This window comes from Rattus norvegicus, chromosome 20, assembly GCF_021556685.1.
Source record: "Rattus norvegicus strain SHRSP/BbbUtx chromosome 20, alternate assembly SHRSP_T2T, whole genome shotgun sequence".
NCBI classification, from domain to species: Eukaryota; Metazoa; Chordata; class Mammalia; order Rodentia; family Muridae; genus Rattus; species Rattus norvegicus.
The window spans coordinates 29,463,422-29,480,652 of NC_141553.1; the positions used below are offsets into that span (position 1 = coordinate 29,463,422).

At 51.2% G+C, this 17,231-nt stretch overlaps 1 protein-coding gene across 2 annotated transcripts in view; it reads right to left on the bottom strand.

The window, feature by feature from the left end:
• The window catches only part of Cdh23 (cadherin-related 23), a 382,621-nt gene that overhangs the window by 111,928 nt on the left and 253,462 nt on the right, over positions 1–17,231 (bottom strand). For both annotated transcript variants that reach the window (XM_087596750.1, NM_053644.2), the window contains 5 exon segments: positions 16,972–17,099; positions 11,597–11,669; positions 9,881–9,997; positions 3,832–3,944; positions 2,197–2,304 (listed from right to left, as the gene is read on the bottom strand). In XM_087596750.1, the coding sequence (XP_087452876.1) occupies positions 2,197–2,304; positions 3,832–3,944; positions 9,881–9,997; positions 11,597–11,669; positions 16,972–17,099 (539 nt within the window).

Here is a 17,231-nt window from a genome sequence, read left to right on the forward strand (position 1 = left end):
TCCAACACAGGGGATTGGAGCGATGGCCCGGTGGGCAAAGCAGTTGCCACTCAAGCCCAGTGACCCAAGTTCAAATCCTCAGAACGTGGCAGACCCGCAGGGCACGATGCAGAGACAGAAGGACCCCTAAAATCTCTTGGGCCAGATAAAACTGGAGAATGGGGTGATGAACAACAGGAGACCCCAATTCAAGTAAGGTAGAGTACAAGGTTTGACAGCTGAGGGGATCATATATCACACACATGCACAACACAACATATACATCTACCCACAAGATCTGACCACAGCAAGTTAACACAGAGAGGGTCAGTAACTTCCCTAAGGCCACAGAGCTGACAACTGGAGTCACTGGAGTTAGAGCCCAGTTCCTTTGGTACCAGAGGCTACCCATTTACCCACTAAGCTAGCCTCTTTCTTATATGTAGATAACAGATAAGCCTGGACTGTGGGATTTCTCAGGAGACAATCTGGAGGGGGAGGGGACAGTGAGCCACTCAGAGGTGGTATTTTAATTTGGGATAGAGAGAGGGAGTGGATATGGCAGAGGAAACAGAGCCTTGTGGAGGATGTGTAAGGCTCAGTCAGGAAGAGGTGAATGTGCAGGCAATAGAAAGGTCAATGTGTTGTGTGTGTGCATGCACATATATATATGTGTATATATGTCCTGTGCATGATGGTGTAGGATGGATGTGTATGTAGATGTGTTTTTGTTAACACATGTGTGAGCACATGTATGTGTATGTGTGTGGTAGGTGTGGGGAGGTAGGTCAAGGCCAGCCCCAACCAATATGACATTGAAGTGTCATGAGCAGATGCTCTCACCACCGAGCTATCTCTCCACCCTGGCTTTTACACTGATGGGAGCCAGTGGTGAGTCTGGGCAGAGCATGACATGAGAGCCCTCTGGAGGCAGAGCCTCCACACAAAGCCCTAGCACAAAGCCTGTGGTGGCTGAAGGGTCCTCCATCACTTGGGTCTCAATTTCCTTTGGGAGCAATTTTCCAGAAACAATGACAGGTGGGTGGTTCGGAGGTAGGAATTTCATAACCATTCTCGAGTGGGTTCCCAACGGAGTTGGGAACTCTGAGATTATTTTGAGCTTGTACCAGGGTGCCCACAAGGTGGCAGCAGAGAGTATCGGGTGGGACCCAGAGCCTCAGAGGCCCCTGCGAGAACCCCGTCTAGAGATCTCTAACTGTGGTCCCCAGCTTTGAAAACCCATGCATCCTAGATCACCCCTCTGCCTTGCTGCCTGGGCGTCTCTGGAAGGAGACAGGATGAACAGCTGAGGACCTCTCAGATCTTGAACACTTGGAAGCACTGGATGACCACTCCCCCTTTCCCTCTCTGTCCTTCCTTCCAGGTTTCTACTCTCTCCATCTGTCCAGATAGACCCTGTCACTTTTAGGATCTCACTAGTGAGAAGTGAGGACTCCAAGGTCACAGGGTGTGGGCAGGACATGTTCTCAGAGCCTAATGCAAAGCTACTGAGCCTGTGCCTGTCTGCACGGTTCTCCAGTCCTTCAGGGCCTGGGCCTGAGTTCAAGGCCCGGCACTACCTCCCATGGGTTCCAGGGGCCTTGAGCTCTAAGCCCTGTTGTCAGGGTAGAGCATCCTGGGAATGAGATCTCACGAGGCATTCTTGGGGCAGCGTAGGACAGAGCAGGCATTCAGTCAACAGGACTGTTGAGAGATGTCAGAGCTCATGTTCGTCACAGAACGGCTGGGTGGCAGTTGGCCAGACATTTGAGGATAAGCCTTCCGTGATGAGGTAAATGGAGTTCAAAGGCTAGGGGAGGAAAGGCTTACATATGTGAATCCGAGAGTTGGGTAGAGTGAGTGGGACACAGGCCTTGTCTATCTTTGGCTGCCCTTGCAAGCCTTTTTCCAATCTGGGGTCCAATATCTCAGGCTGTGTTTCCATCCCCCGCTTTAAGTTATATCCTGAACACAGCAGCTACACACAGGACACAGGGTGGACCCTAGGGTGAGCTTCAACCCCATGCTGAGGTTGCCCTGGGGGCTGACCTGGGACAGAACTAACAGGCCAATGGCTGCAGTGCCTCCGTGGTAAAGGACACGGGCCACCTTGGGATGAAACACCAATCCCAGGAGTCTCTGTGGCAGGCCAGGGGGTCATGGTGGGAATTCTCCACCGTAGCAAGGTTGCCTGGCAGCTGCTGTGTCTCTACTTACCGTGGTCACATCAGAGTCTGGAGGCGTCATCTCCACCAGGTTGATGTAGTAGGGAGCATCCTTCCAGGTGGGGTGGTTGTCATTGATGTCTAGGAGGGTGACATTCACCTGTGGACCACAAGGGGTGCTGTGGCCATGACGGCCAACAAGGGCAGGGACAGCAGGGTCAGGGCACCCAGGGGTCTCCATTCCAATAGCTCTCTCTGCTGATCTGCTTAGGAGAACCAAGGTTGTCAGGGACAAGGAGGGGCTAGGTCCTTGCCAAAGGAGGGCGGGTAGGTGCTATCCCAGGAGGAGGCAGAGAACGGACGAGGTATTTGAAATCCTTGTGATCCAGGCTTCTCTCAGCTACTTCGTCTGGGTCTGGGGATTTGAAGGTGACCCCCTCCCCCAGTCAGGGACCTGAGAGGATCCTTTGAGCTTCTCAGCCTCAGGCACAAATGAAGTGATTTTTCTGCTGCCTCCGGGTTGACCATTTACAGGGCTGAGCTGTGATTCTGATTAGCAGGGCCAGCTTCTACAGAGGTGCTCATGGGGGTTGGGGGCAGGGGCATTATGTAACAGTTCCAGCCAGGTGAAGCCAACCCCAGCCCAGTTCCTCTGGCCTGGCAAGAATGGGGCAGCTTCCCAGGGTGAGGACCATGGAGCAAGGTGAAGCACAGGCCTCCAGAGGAAGTCCAAGGCAGCAGCATGGGGAAGGGGGACTGGATGGGGCTGGAGCAACAGGTCACCTTACTGTGGTTGTTCCTGTCTCAGGGTCCCTTTGTGCTCCTCACTGTCCCTGTTCTTCCTTTTGCCACCAGGACCACTTGGGACCCCTAAGCTATTCTCTCCTCCTCGATGCTCCTTTGTGACGAGGTGGCCTTGATGGGCTCCTGGGCCTTCCCTCCCCAAAGGCAGGGACACTCAGCACTACAGGTGTTTACAGATGGGGTAGTGGCCAGTCCCCAGGAGACCCAGAAGGGCCCTGATTCTTGCACTCTTGGCCACCACACACACTCACAGATACCTCTGGCTTAGATGCGACAATATTTTCTGACTTTATAAGCTCAGTCTAGTTACTTCAGAACTCTGTGCCTCAGGTCCCATACCTGCCCAAAAGGAACTATGACAGGACAGTTTCACAGCAGGACTACTGTGTGGGGTCATTTAGTTAATGTCATGGAAAGCCTCAGAATAGCCCCAGGCTCTATCTAGGCATTGTGGCTTCTGCTTAGATGTTCTGGAGAGCACGAGAGGATTCTGGGACTCCTGTCCTCTGCTGTGTACTACTCCTCTGGGCCTTTGGAGTGTTGTGAAAGATTTATTCTATTGTGCCCTCCTGGGTGTCCTATGTCCTAGATGCAAGGCCTTGCTTTCCCATGGCTGCTCTCTGCAGATGCTACCCCACAGTGTCTCATCCTGGTTCAGAACAAGGCACCCAGAGGCTTGAAGGTGAGCAGGGAGGAGGAACCTTGTCATCGGGGAGGAGGCGCCTTGTCAGCAGGGAGGAGGGACCTTGTCAGCAGGGAGGAGGGAGCTGGTTAGCAAGGAGGAGGGAGCTAGTCAACAGGGAGGAGGGAACTGGTCATCAGGGAGGAGGGACCTGGTCATCAGGGAGGAGGAACTGGGTCAGCAGGGTAGGGATGTACTCACTGTGGCAATGCCAGTTTTCTGGTTGTGGCCCACACCCCCATCCACAGCACGCACAATGAGTATGTATTCAGCTTTGGTCTCTCGGTCCAGCAGAGACGTGGTGGTGATTTCTCCTATTGGACAGAGAGGTGGATGAGCGGGTGGGGGTGGGGTGCAGGGAGAAGGAAGTAGATGTAGAGATACTTGGGAGCTATGGTTGGGCAGTCACGGCAGCCATGGCCTCTGCAACTGCACTGGGCCCATCTGTGTGCTTGGGGCAGGGGCTGGCAGAATAGGAGGGCCATCAACACCACACACACTCACAGATACCTCTGGCTTAGATGTGACAATATTTTCTGACTTTATAAGCTCAATCTAGTTACTTCAGAGCTCTGTGCCTCAGGTCCCATACCTGCCCAAAAGGAACTATGACAGGACAGTTTCACAGCAGGACTATTGTGTGGGGTCATGGAAAGCCTCAGAATAGCCCCATGCTCTATCTAGGCATACAGTCACTGGGAGTACAGTCCCCAGTGATAGGAGGGGGATGGTTCAGGCTGGAATTCACACATGCTTTAGCTTGTGGCTCAGGCCTGGGCATGCAAGCCCACAGTGTGTGAGCCTACAGTATGTGAGCCTACAGTGTGTGAGCCTACAATGTGTGAGTCTACAGTGTGCAAACCTACAGCGTGTGAGCCTACAGTGTATAAGGCTACAGTGTGTAAGCCTAAAGTGTGCAAACCTACAGTGTGTGAGCCTACAGTATGTGAGCCTACAGTGTGTGAGCCTACAGTGTATGAGCCAACAGTGTGTGAGCCTATAGTGTGCAAACCTACAGCATGTGAGCCTACAGTGTGTAAGCCTACAGTGTGTAAGTCTACAGTGTGTGAGCCTACAGTATGTGAGCCTACAGTATGTGAGCCTACAGTGTGTGAGCCTACAGTGTATGAGCCAACAGTGTGTGAGCCTACAGTGTGCAAACCTACAGCGTGTGAGTCTACAGTGTGTAAGCCTACAGTGTGTAAGTCTACAGTGTGTGAGCCTACAGTGTGTGAGCCTATAGTGTGTGAGCCTACAGTGTGTGAGCCTATAGTGTGTGAGTCTACAGTGTGCAAACCTACAGTGTGTGAGCCTACAGTGTTTGAGCCTACAGTGTGTAAGCCTAAAGTGTGCAAGTCTACAGTGTGTGAGCCTACTGTGTACAAGCTACAGTGTGAGAGTCTACAGAGTTCTGAATTAACAGTCATAATATCACTTTCCCAGTTTCCCATCATTGGTGTAATATACCAGCAGAATTTTTTTTAGTGTGCAAACAGTTATTAACAGACACGTTTAAAATAAACCACAATTTCTGTCAGCTGTTTTCAGCTGTCTTAAGCATCACTGGAACATCGTGGTCACTTTGGTAGTCCTTCAGTTGCTTCTTGGTACATATGTGCACATGTATGTGTTGTCATGTGTGTGGATGCCAATTGACCACCGTGAGTGTTGCATCTCACTGGGACATGGGACTAAGTGCTTAGACTAGGTTGGGTGGCTGGTGATAGTCAAGAGTCCATCCATCTGTCTGTCTCCCCAGCACTGGAGGACAAGCAAGTGCCACTGGGCCTGACATTTTTATGCAAGTTCTGGGAATTGAACTCAGGCTTGGCACGACAAGCACTTTACTAACAGAGCCATCTGTCTCCGAGCCCACTTGGTAATCCTGTACCTGTGAGTGTTTGACAAACAGTTCCCCAAAGAGAACAAAAGCCTTTTGCTGATTTCTGTGGTATGAAGACTCCCACCAGGATCAAATCAAGTCTCTGACACATACAAGGCTTTGACCACGGTGTTCCCAGAACAGCTGTAGGCCAGCAGAGCTGGGCACATCACTATGGCCAGGACAAGCCCCAGCCCATGGTTACCAGGGAGGGCATCTACTTGGAGAACAAAGACCCAAATGTGAATCCTGACTTTCCCAGGATGGGGGTCCGTGGAAGGAGGCTGAAACTCTTTGAGCCTTGGTTTTCTCACTTCCAGTGGAGCTGTTACAAAAATAAAGGGCGGGGCCAGGGGACACAGGTTCAGTCCCAGGACTGTGTTAAAGCATGGCAAGGCAGAGTGTATTGGAACCCCAAAGCTGAGGGGAAGGAAGAGACAGGAGGATTCCTGGAGCTCATTGGTGAACCAGGTCCCCCAGGTTTAGTGAGAGACTGTCTCAAAAACTAACATGGACAGTGAGTGACTCCTGACAGCCTCCAGTCTTCATGTACTGAAACACACACACACACACACACACACACACACACGCATGCACACATTCACATACATACACATATGTGCACGCACATGCACACAACACACATGCAAACACACATGTGCGTGTGCATACATACACACACATGCTCACAAACACACATGTATGCACACATGTGCATACATACACATGCACACACATACACACATGCACACACATGCACACACATGTGCACACAATGAGCACACATACATGTGCATGCACACACAATGAAGAAACTATAGGTGAAACTCTCACCTTTCAGAAACTGATTATTTTCTTTCAGTAGATTGAAAGAGTTCCCCAAGGCAAGCAGGGATGTATGTGGTACCCAGTTTATTTTATTTTATTTTATTTTATTTTATTTTATTTTATTTTATTTTATTTATTTTTTGTTCCTATTGTCTGAGCTGTGTGATATGAGGCAAGTTACTAACAGCTCTGTGCTACCACGGGCATTGAGACAGCTGGTTCCCTGAGTCCCCTTACATTCACATTTCTCTCCCTGACACAGCCACCTGCCTTGGGTTGAACAGGAGACAGAGTTGGGGGACAAGGCAATGAAGGTGACAGAGCCAGGGACCATGGGCTGACTAAGGTCTGCCCAGGAGCCATGCTCCTTGCTGGGTAGTATCAATTAATGAATTGCTAGGGCTAGGAAAATTAATCTGTAAGAAGTTTTGAACGGGAACTTGTATTCATGATAGATGGCTTTTCCCATCTGGGAAATTAGAATCAATTAAGGCCACCTCTGTGTAGCAGGCCTGGCTAATGTGACCAAGGACCTCAGAGGAAGATGTTCCCACCTTTGGGTTGAGGACATGTTAAGGTAGCAGAAAAGCATCTTTATTGAAGGCCCTGGGGGTGAGGCTGGAGTCCCTGACTGCAGCAGGATGTGTAGGTGGTGAGACAGAGCTCAGCTATGGTTTCATGGACCCCAGAAAGTTAACATTTGAGCTCTGGGGTCGGCTGGTCAAACTCTGAGGGACCTCAGTCAAATTCTGAGTTTGGCTCTTGCCTCAGTTTTCTCATCTGGAAAATGGGGGTGATGCTGGAAGGGAAACAAGATAGTACTGAGCTCTTGGTTTGTGTTCATGAAGGGCGCTGATACACTATCTGCAGGTTCCACATCTGCAGACCAAAACTCTCCTTGGATCGGAAATGCTTTACGAATTGCATCTGGCTTCAGAGTGGAGATTAAATTTTTTTGTCATTATTCTTTGTATGATATAGTACAACAATTTTCTGTTGTTTGTGAGATAGAGGTCTCATGGTGCCAGCATGGCCTGGGACTTACTACATAGCTGAGAATGACTTTGAACTTCTTGCCTCTACCTCCTAAGTGCTAGACTACAGGCAGGTTCCATCAAGCCTGGAATGGAGCCCATGGCTTCATTCGTATTAGGCAAATATTCTACCAACTGAGCTGTCTCCAGCCCTGGGCTCCGTGTGTGTGTATGTATGTGTGTGTATGTGTGTGTGTATGTATGTGTGTATGTGTGTGTGTGTATGTGTGTGTGTGTATGTGTGTGTGTGTATGTGTGTATGTGTGTGTGTATGTGTGTGTGTGTGTGTGTGTGTGTGTGTGTGTATGTGTATGTAGCTGTGCATGTCCCACAGCAAACTGTGGAGGTGACAGAACAACTTTGGGTGTTAATCCTAACTTGACACCTCATTTGAGATGAGGTCCCTTGTTTGGTGTTATGTAGCCCAGGCTGTCTGTAAGCTGCACTCTCCTGTCTCTGTCTCCTATCTCAGTGCAAGAGTGCTAGGCTTACTGACACACATCACTGCTTTCTGTGGGTGCTGGAGATATGAACTTACATTCTCACATTGCCCAATAAGCATGTTACCACCGGACCATCTCCCCATCCCGTGCTCTACACAGAATAGGCATCACATGCAGTGTTCTTTCTTAGTGATTGAGAAGTGACTTAAGGGGGCTGGAAGATAGGTGTGGGCTACATGCAAACGAAAATGGTAATTTTCCCTAGGGGGGCGGCAATGCTCTGCTGTCCCTGGGATTCATGGAACCAACCCTGTGCAGGTTCTGAGGTGGGCTCACTGCTTCTTGGAAATGAAGCTTGCTAAGGAGGTTGCTCTGAGAATAGGAGGAAGGCCCGAGGTGGAAGGAGAGATTTGTGTGACTCTGGCTTCTCTCCTTGTCCTTGTACACAATAGCAGCCATCATCCTCAAGAGTGATGGGAGTAAGAGCAGGAAGGAGAACTGGAAGGCTCACCATGATCCAGGAATCATGGACGACAGGAAGGGACAACAGGACGATGGCAATATCCTTGCTCCATGGCCAGGTGAGCTGTGGCTGACTGGTGGTCATTAGGCAGGGACCCTGTTCCCCTAGCTTTCTCATAGTGAGGTAGCCCCTGCCTACTGTGGACAAGGTATCATGTACAAGGGTGACAGATGCCCCTTTCAGGCCTGGCCTGTCAGATCCGCTTGTACGATGTTCCTTGTATGCTTTCTCCTTTTTCAGGGAACTTGGAGCCACAACATGGAAAGGACCTGGGTTAGAATTGTCATGTAAAAGGTTCGTCCACTGGACATCTGCCCACATTGCTGTATGTTCCTATTCTGAGTCAATGAGAGTCTGGGATAAGCCTGTTGGCATCTAGAGTTCCCTTAAACTTACAGAAATGCCCTTTAGAAGCAGGTTACTACCATGTCCATGCAGCTGACCCAGACCCCAAAGGGGCCATACTTTATTCTTCCTGTGCTTGAATATTGAATTAGACACCTTCCAAATGAGCACAAGGAGTCCCAAATTCCCCCCAGGCATTCTGAACAGCCTGGGATCTTATTCTCTTAGCTTACCCCTCCACCCCTGGGCTTCAAGGAGGAGAGTCTGAGGTGTATAGAGAGTCTTAGAAAAGGCACAGGACAAATGGAACTACAGATGGGACCTCAGGTGAATATACAGAAGAAAACAACAGGGGTGACTTTGTTCTGTACTTCCTGCATGCTGATTTTAGGTGTGCTTATCACAGTCATTCATCTAGTGCACACAATGGCTCTAGTGCACACAACAGCTCTAGTGCACACAATGGCTCTAGTGCACACAACAGCTCTAGTGCACACAACGGCTCTAGTGCACACAACAGCTCTAGTGCACACAACGGCTCTAGTGCACACAACAGCTCTAGTGCACACAACGGCTCTAGTGCACACAACAGCTCTAGTGCACACAACATCTCATGTGCACACAACAGCTCCTGTGCACACAACAGCTCTAGTGCACACAACAGCTCTACTGCATACAATGGCTCTAGTGCACACAATGGCTCTAGTGCACACAATGGCTCTAGTGCACACAACAGCTCTAGTACACACAACAGCTCTAGTGCACACAACAGCTCTAGTGTACACAATGGCTCTAGTGTACACAATGGTTCTAGTACACACAACTCTAGAACACACAACAGCTCAAAGGCAACACTGGTTCATATGAAGGGGAGCCCAGGTTTAAGACCCAAGTGAGCAGCCATGATGGAAGACAGTTGGGGATGAACACGCCCCTGACAAATAGCGAGTGTCTGCTGTTTGGAAAATGAACAGCTTTAGCCACTCTTTGCCCTTGAGAGGCACTGCATGGGGGACATGCTGCAGTGAGGTAGCCCAGGGTAAGATGAACAATGAGCGCTAGAGTGACTATTCCAGAGGTGAAATCGGACACTTAAATCCAGCTTGCTGCTAAGCGCATGGAAGGAGACCATGGCCCCTGACTGGCCCAGGAAGGGCAGCCCTGATGGTGCAGAGCAGCAGGTTAGGGGGCTCACCAGAGCGGGCATTGATGCGGAACTGTGAGGAGCCCTCCAGCGAATAGATGATAGACTCCTGCCCATACTCCCGGGAGCGGTCCAGGTCCGTGGCATTTAGGAACAACACTGTGGCTCCTTTAGGAAGACAGAGAGGTAGAAGAGTTGCTCTTCAAACCCCACCACTCCCTGGCATCAGATCCTGTAGTGATCATGACTCAAGGAGTTAGAGAGCCTTAGACGAGGTACCCCAGGGTGCGGAGTGGACTTACCTACAGAGGTGAGGTGGGATAGGGTCTTCTCCCCTCCCCTCCCCCAGACACCTGGCCCAGCCTCCAATAGCACAAAATACCCCCTGACCTTGCCCGGCTGTCCTGTGGATCAAATCCACCCAGATCCACTGGCTTTGATTCGAAGCCAGAGAAACAAAGCACCCAATATAAATTATTCTGCATTTACCACCCAATATAAATTATTCTGCATTTACCACACGTCCCATTCTTGGTCCTGTTTCATCTTCTTCATGACAGAATCTATAAAGGACTTTATTTTCTCGTTAATGTCCAGGGAAGGTCTTTGCCTTTCTCTTCTTTCCCATCTACATAGACTCCTCAGTTTGGGGAGGGGTGGCTACCCCTGCAGCCCTGGCCAGAGCCCACAAGTGGTTTGGCTTATGTCTGCGCCCACCCAGGATTTGGGTTTGCCACCATCCTGCTCTTGGAGGCACTCAGAGGTTGGGTGTCATCCCAGATTAGAGCCCTCTGGCCCTCTGAAGAGCGCCTTAGCCACTTCCTCTGCAGATGACCCAACAGGGGTCTACCTGCAGGGCTTCTGGGAGAAGTATATAGGTGCCAGGCACTGGGGGACTAGCAGTCTCCAAGAAAAGCATGCATCAGGCAGGCCTCTTTGGGGTGGCCAGGGGTCTCAGATGTACTCTTTGATTCTGGGACTATGAGATAGGGAGAGAATTAGTTGTCATACGGGAAGACCTGTCTTTGCAGAGTGCCTGGCAGAGTAGGGAGCACTGAGTGCCTTTAGTAGGGATAACCTTTAGAGGAGGCTAGACACAGGAATGTGGGAGTTGGCACAGCCTGGCACCCAACTGACTCACCTTCAGATACTGGAGAGGTACCTAGAGGCTCTCTTCAGACCCCAATATATGGAATACTCTAGCTCTAGCTCTGGCCATATTGATTTCAACCGTCTCTAAGTTCAGCCGTGATGGATACTCAGTGTCTCCTATTTTATTTACACTGGGGCTCAGAAGTCTTTGCAATACGCATATCCATGAGGACTGCACACTTGGGGGTGAAGGTGAAGCTGTCATCTGCCCAAGGACAGGGACCCACATACGGAACTTGTGGTGCTGGCTCCAGTTGGGCCTTCCATTCTCAGGCGTTTACTGGAACATACTCCAAGACTGCCCTTCCACGCCACCCCACTGAAAGTCACGGCTCCTGGGATCTGACTCATGGTACAAGTCTCAGAACACACCACTCTAGGTTCTTTAATCAAGATTATTCTTTTTCCACTGGACTGGCTGCAGATGAACGTGACCCAGTATCCAATGAGGGTTCTGCACATGGTAGTGACAATAACCAGATGTCCCCAAGACTTCCCTGATTTGTTGTGGATGACTGAGAAGCTGACAGTAGGCCCCAAATGTATGTACCAAGCCTGTCTCTACCTGCCATGATGTGTGTGTGTATGTCCCTTCCGCCCCTGCCCCAGCCATACCTGCCATGATGTTCTCCACCACAGACACGAAGTAGGCAGGCTTGCTGAAGGTGGGAGGGTTGTCGTTCTCATCCTGGAAGGGAAGCACAAGGATCAGTGTGCCGGGAAGGTACCTGGCCAACTGCCTGAAGTAGGAACCAAGGGGTGGTTTACGAAGGGTGGCCTTGAGGGCCTCTGGCCTCTAAGTATCACCAGTGGCTAGGGTATTCTGAAAGCCAGGAATCCCTCTGCCAGGTCATGTTGAAGGATAGGTTGGGTAGTCAGTCATTGGGGAGATGTATAAGGGTTGGGGGAGGGGATGAAATGAGATATAGAGACAGAAACTGAATAAGACAGCAGTGAGCTCCTAGTCTCCCGCCTCCCAGCTGCACTCCAAGCTTACTCCAGAGGCCTAATCCCTTAGTTCTTTCATTCCTATACAGAGTCCACTTGATCTCCTCTCTGAGACAAGATACAGTGAAAGGTTCTAGAAGGTCTGCTAAAATGAAGGGAGAGGGCTGGAGAGATGGCTTGGTGGTCGAGAGCACTGGCTACTCTTCCAGAGGACCCGGGTTCAATCCCCAGCACCTACAACTATTTATAATTCAGTTCCCGGGGTTCTGGTATTAGGCACCCACCTGGTACAGAGACATTCACGAATCAAAACACCCAATCACATACATATTTTTAATTAATTAAAAAGTGAGGGAGAGGGTTGGAGAGACGGCTCAACAGTAAAGAGCACTGTCTGCTCTTCCAGAGGATCCCAGTTCGATTCCCAGCACCCACACGGCAGCTTACAGCTGTAATTTCAGAGGATCTGGCTCCTGTGCAAAACATCAATGTACACAAAAATAAATGAATACATTTCAAAGAGTGAAGGAGAAAAGCATGTTTAGCAGCAAGGATACCAAAGCATGCAGGGGCAGGGCAGGCTACTCCCAGAGTCTGGATTGGCTGTAGATGAGGTTAGACAGCTTGATCTGCCAGCTTCCCCTCCTCTGTACCACCCTGGCCTGCAGCCTGGTACCTGCCAGTTTGAGAGCATTCCTTTCTTTGGCTCAGCTGGTAGCAGCTAGGGGTGTGAGTGGGAAGCCTGGCTGAGGAGCTGAACCAGGTAGAGATGAGCCCTGAGTTGGGGAAAGCCAGTGCCAGGTGCAGCCCACAGCTCCCTAAACTCTTCAGTCAGAGAAGCGAGCCTCCTGCCTTTGGGACTCTCACCATGGCCAACTTCCACAATCACTCACCAAGAATTCCTCCCAGTTGCCCTCTTCACTGAAGTCTCTCTGGTTCCCTCGACTCCGGCTCAGCTCCATGCTCCCCTCCTCAGCTCAGTAGAGCAGGGAGGAGCTCAGGAGCTGGCTGAGTGTTCTGCCTTTCTCCCCATGTCACAATATTCAATGGGTCCCACTGCGAAGTCCTCAGAGCTCAGGGAACTGGGGACTCCTCCAGGGGACACAGCTTGTGTTTGTTGAACTCTTTTGCTACGGTTTCTTCTGCATGAGCAAGCAGGAGAAAGATGAGACCGTGCTGCCTGGCTCTCCTCTCCCCAGACTGTGGATAACCCCAGCCTGCTGCAGGGTGTGTTCTCAGGATCGATTGCTCCATTTCTTTCTTAAATCTGTCCCCTCACTCTGTCCTGCGTACAGGCTCACCTCTTCCCAAGGAGCCTTGGAAGTCTCCTGACATCCAATGTCCCCACAGGCCTCCCAGGGCCTCACCCAGGCTCCGGGCATGGGCTCAAGTGCTTTGGGTAATACACACTGAGGCTTCTGCTTGGCTGCATGAAGCAACGCCGAGAATGTCAGCGACAGAGCACGAGGCAGAAACTTATTAGCGGTGATATTTCCCCGGATTCTGGCGCTGTAGTTGCTATTAGTTCTAATTCAGTGGCTCCCGCTATAAAAGCTTATTGTCCCCTAATGGGAAATCTACAAACCGAGTTTGACTTCTTTATTAAAAACCAACAAGCGGCGGATGAAAAGGGATCACCTGGCTTCTCTTACCTGCTCCTCCTTGCCCAAGCCCGAAGGTACTCTCCCGCCTCTCCCCACGCCAGCCTGCGTGGGAAGACTTCTGCCAATTATTCAATGAAAGCGGTGTCTGTTTTTTTTTTTTTTTTTTTTTTAAGGCAAGAGAAAAATCCTTTCGGCCAAGAGAGGAGGCCGCTAAGCAGAGTGACAGCTACTTAAAAATCACCCACGTGCGAAATCAACCCGAAGGCGGTGACCTTTTCAAGTGTGGTCCTTAGACACGAGTGACTATGTTGTCCAAATGCCCTGCTAGGGAGCTGAGCTGACGTTCTCTGAGAGCCACGGTGGCACCTGTCTTTGTTGTTGGCTCCTCCTGCTGCCTGATGGCTGGGCTAGACTCAGGGGAAGTGCAGACCCCCAGGGGCTCTCCCTGCTGACAGCGCCAGGAGGATGTGACAATGGGGACCCTTCTGCTTGTCCGGGGATGGCTAGCTTACCTAACTGGAGATTGGTGGAGCTTGTAATCATTCCCCCCCCCCCCCCACACGCACACACGGAGTGTCTCCTGCCTGGTATCTGGGCAGAAAGGCTATTTACCCCACTTCATTTACATTGGGAAAAGGACAGCTCAGTCCTTGGTCTTGTTTGCTCTGGTCCCCTAGAGGGAGCTGAGGCAAAGAAGAGGCCCTGTCAGGTCTCTTTTTCCACTGAGTCACAGAGGGCAGATTATAGTCTGGATTTCAGTGTCCCAAGGGCAGGTTGTAGACAGCCTGGTTGTGCCCAGTGTGGCCCCTTAACAGGAAACAGCAATAGTCCACTGTCAACCCCAGCAGGACTTGACACGGGTGCAGAGTCTTGGCCCTAATTGGGGCCCACTAGGTGAGAACTACACTTTATTTTGGTTTATTGAGATAGGGCATCAATTTGTTACCCAGTATAGTTTAGATTTGCCTGTAGCCCAGGCTGATCTCGAACTCATGAATGTATTCCTGCTTCAGCTTCCCAGGTTATAGCCATAAGAACCACACTTTACTGATAAGACATCCCTGGCTCAGTTAATCCTATTCACAGGGCAGGGGTGGGGACTCTGAAGAGTACTGGGCTCAGTCACATGTGGGTGAGGGTGTCCCCATTTTCCAGGTCTATGACTATGGAGAGAAAAGTGTCTGATCAGATGCTCCTTGGGTGTGGGTTCCATCCCAGCTCTGTCATCTGGCTCTGCTTACTCCATCATCAAGGGCTTAGATGGGACTATGCTACAGGAAGCTCCTGGCTCCATGTGGAACCGGTGAGTTTTACTGTCCATATGACCTGTCTAGGCCAGGGTGGACCACTTCAACCTGTCTCCCTAAACCCCCCTGTCCTAACAAGTGTCAAATGTCAACTTGGCACACCCTAGAGTCATCTGATGGAGTCGTAGTCAATACACTGGCCTGCGGCCCTGTCTGAGGAATTGTCTTGATCATTGATTGATGTGGCCCAGCCCACTGTGGGCGGCACCAGCCCTAGGCAGGAGGGCCTTGGCTATATAAGAAAGCTAAGTGCCCATGAACCCTAAGTGAGTCAGGGGACCAGCTGCAAAGAGTGTTCCTCCATGGCTTCTACTTCAAGTTTCTGTTTCAGTGCCTGCCCTGACTGACCTGAGCCAACTAGACCCTTTCCTCCATAATGAGGGTTGCATTTGTTCAGTGTTTTACCAAAGCAGCTGAGTGAAACCAGAATGTGCTCCCCACCCCTCCCTCACCCTACCCTTCCTAGTTCCTTGTCCCAAAGCCTAGAGAGTCCTGCTCAGCCTCTCCCCCCTCCAGAGCCCTCATTGGCGAAAGGTCAGGCTGGGCATGCTGTTGTTGGCAGGACACATGTCATCACAGACGCCAGGGCAACTGCCTGTGTGCTCTCAAGCCCTTTGTGTGGTAGTTATGGGGTAGGCACCGTAACGGTCCCCATTCGCAGATGAGAAAACTGAGGTTCAGAGTGGGTAACGGAGGCAGGTCCTGAGCCGCATGCCCCCAGGAAGAACCCCAAGAAGCACTGAGCTCCTCCTCTTTTGTTCTACATCCCCTGGGGCTGTGGTACTAGCACTATGCTGACTCTCCAAAGTGCTAGACTTCATGTGCCTCAAATGCAGATAGAATGGAGGAGGGCGGGGGTTGGAGGGAGGCTTGGCTGGGTCAAGAGGCAATGTGTGGCTCTGAGGAGGGCAGGGTTAGGGATTGTGGTCAGGATAGGGAAACCAAGGCTAGGCTGAGGGGTGTGGTCAGGGGCGGGTCATGTGATAAGCACTAGACACTGGGCATGTTCTGGCTCTTGGGGATACCCTGATATGTTAAAGCAGGAAGAGGTAGTTCAGTGTTTTTGGACTCCCATGAGTCTCTTCTTCTCACCCTCTAAGCATCCCCAAGCTGTCCCTATCTCTGCATAGGCTCCTTTACCCCACCCCAGCATCCCCACTCCCATTGTCCCCTGCATGCTTCCTTAGGCATCATGTAGACCCCTTATCACTCCGCCCTAGTGAATGAGGAAGAAGGGGCCTCCTGTCCTGGACCTGTCTGCTTGGAAGCGGGTCCCAGTCTCAGGCTAAGTAAAGGACTCCTGTGGGCCTATCCCAAGGGCTGCCTGAAGCTGGCTGCTAGGAAGGCCAGCTGCAAGCCTGTTCTGGGGACATTCCTGAGCTGTGTTCCACCCCCACCCACCCCTGCCCCTAGTATGTCCCAGCTGCCGGCGCCATTTAATCCTAACTCCTACTGACATTCATTCACCCTCCGTTGCAACTAGGGAGGGGACATGCCGGTGTGTGCTCAGGTGTGTGTGTGGGGGTCCTGGAGGAAAAGACCTGTGGGCCTTGCTGTCAGACTAGGCTCTACGTCCCCCCGCCCCCAGCGTGGCTGGGGGAGCGGCGCATGGCAAATGAGCCAGTGCGGAGATGGATTCGGAGACTGATAATTTCAGACAGGAAAGCACTAAGGTGTATTTGATATTCATGTCAGACAGGCGGCAGGCTGTGTTCAGGCCCCTTTCCATCTTCAGACCAGAGAGAGGCAGGAAGAGGGAAGAGGGGTACAAAGAGAGACAGGAAGAGGAATGATGAGCTTCCCATCATGGAACGTGGCTTCCGAGGAAGGGATCCTCCGCCATCTCCCTCTTTCTCTCCCAGACCTTGCTTTCCAGAAGACACCCAAGGCTTTGCATGGAGCCAAAGCAGGGTCATGCACCTCTCACCGAGCTCTGGGTCCTGGGTCTCTCTGCTCATGCAGGCTGGTGGCTTGGCAGCCAAAGCAATGGTGTGGTGCTCAGGGAGCATGATTTGAGGTAGTTTCAATGGTGAGGAGACAGGTCTTTACCACTAAGCCGAGGAGAGGCCTCTGGTACTCTGAGAAGCATTCACCACTCTGGGAGAGTAAAGCCAGTGGCCTGGATACTTACAAACACCTCAATGGTGACAGGGACGGTGCTGTAGAGCGGAGGGTTGCCAGCATCCTTGGCCATGACGGTTAGGTATATCAGCCCATTGGGTATCTGTTCATAATCCAGTGGGCGGCTCACACTGATCACTGGAAGAGGAGGACCAAGGACCTTAATAAGCAGAGTTCAGCCACCTAGCTACAGAGTTTCCTAACAGACAGAGCGTGGCAAGCTCTCTCACCCCCAGGCCTTTCACTTGGTTTACTGACTGGCAGTGCCTG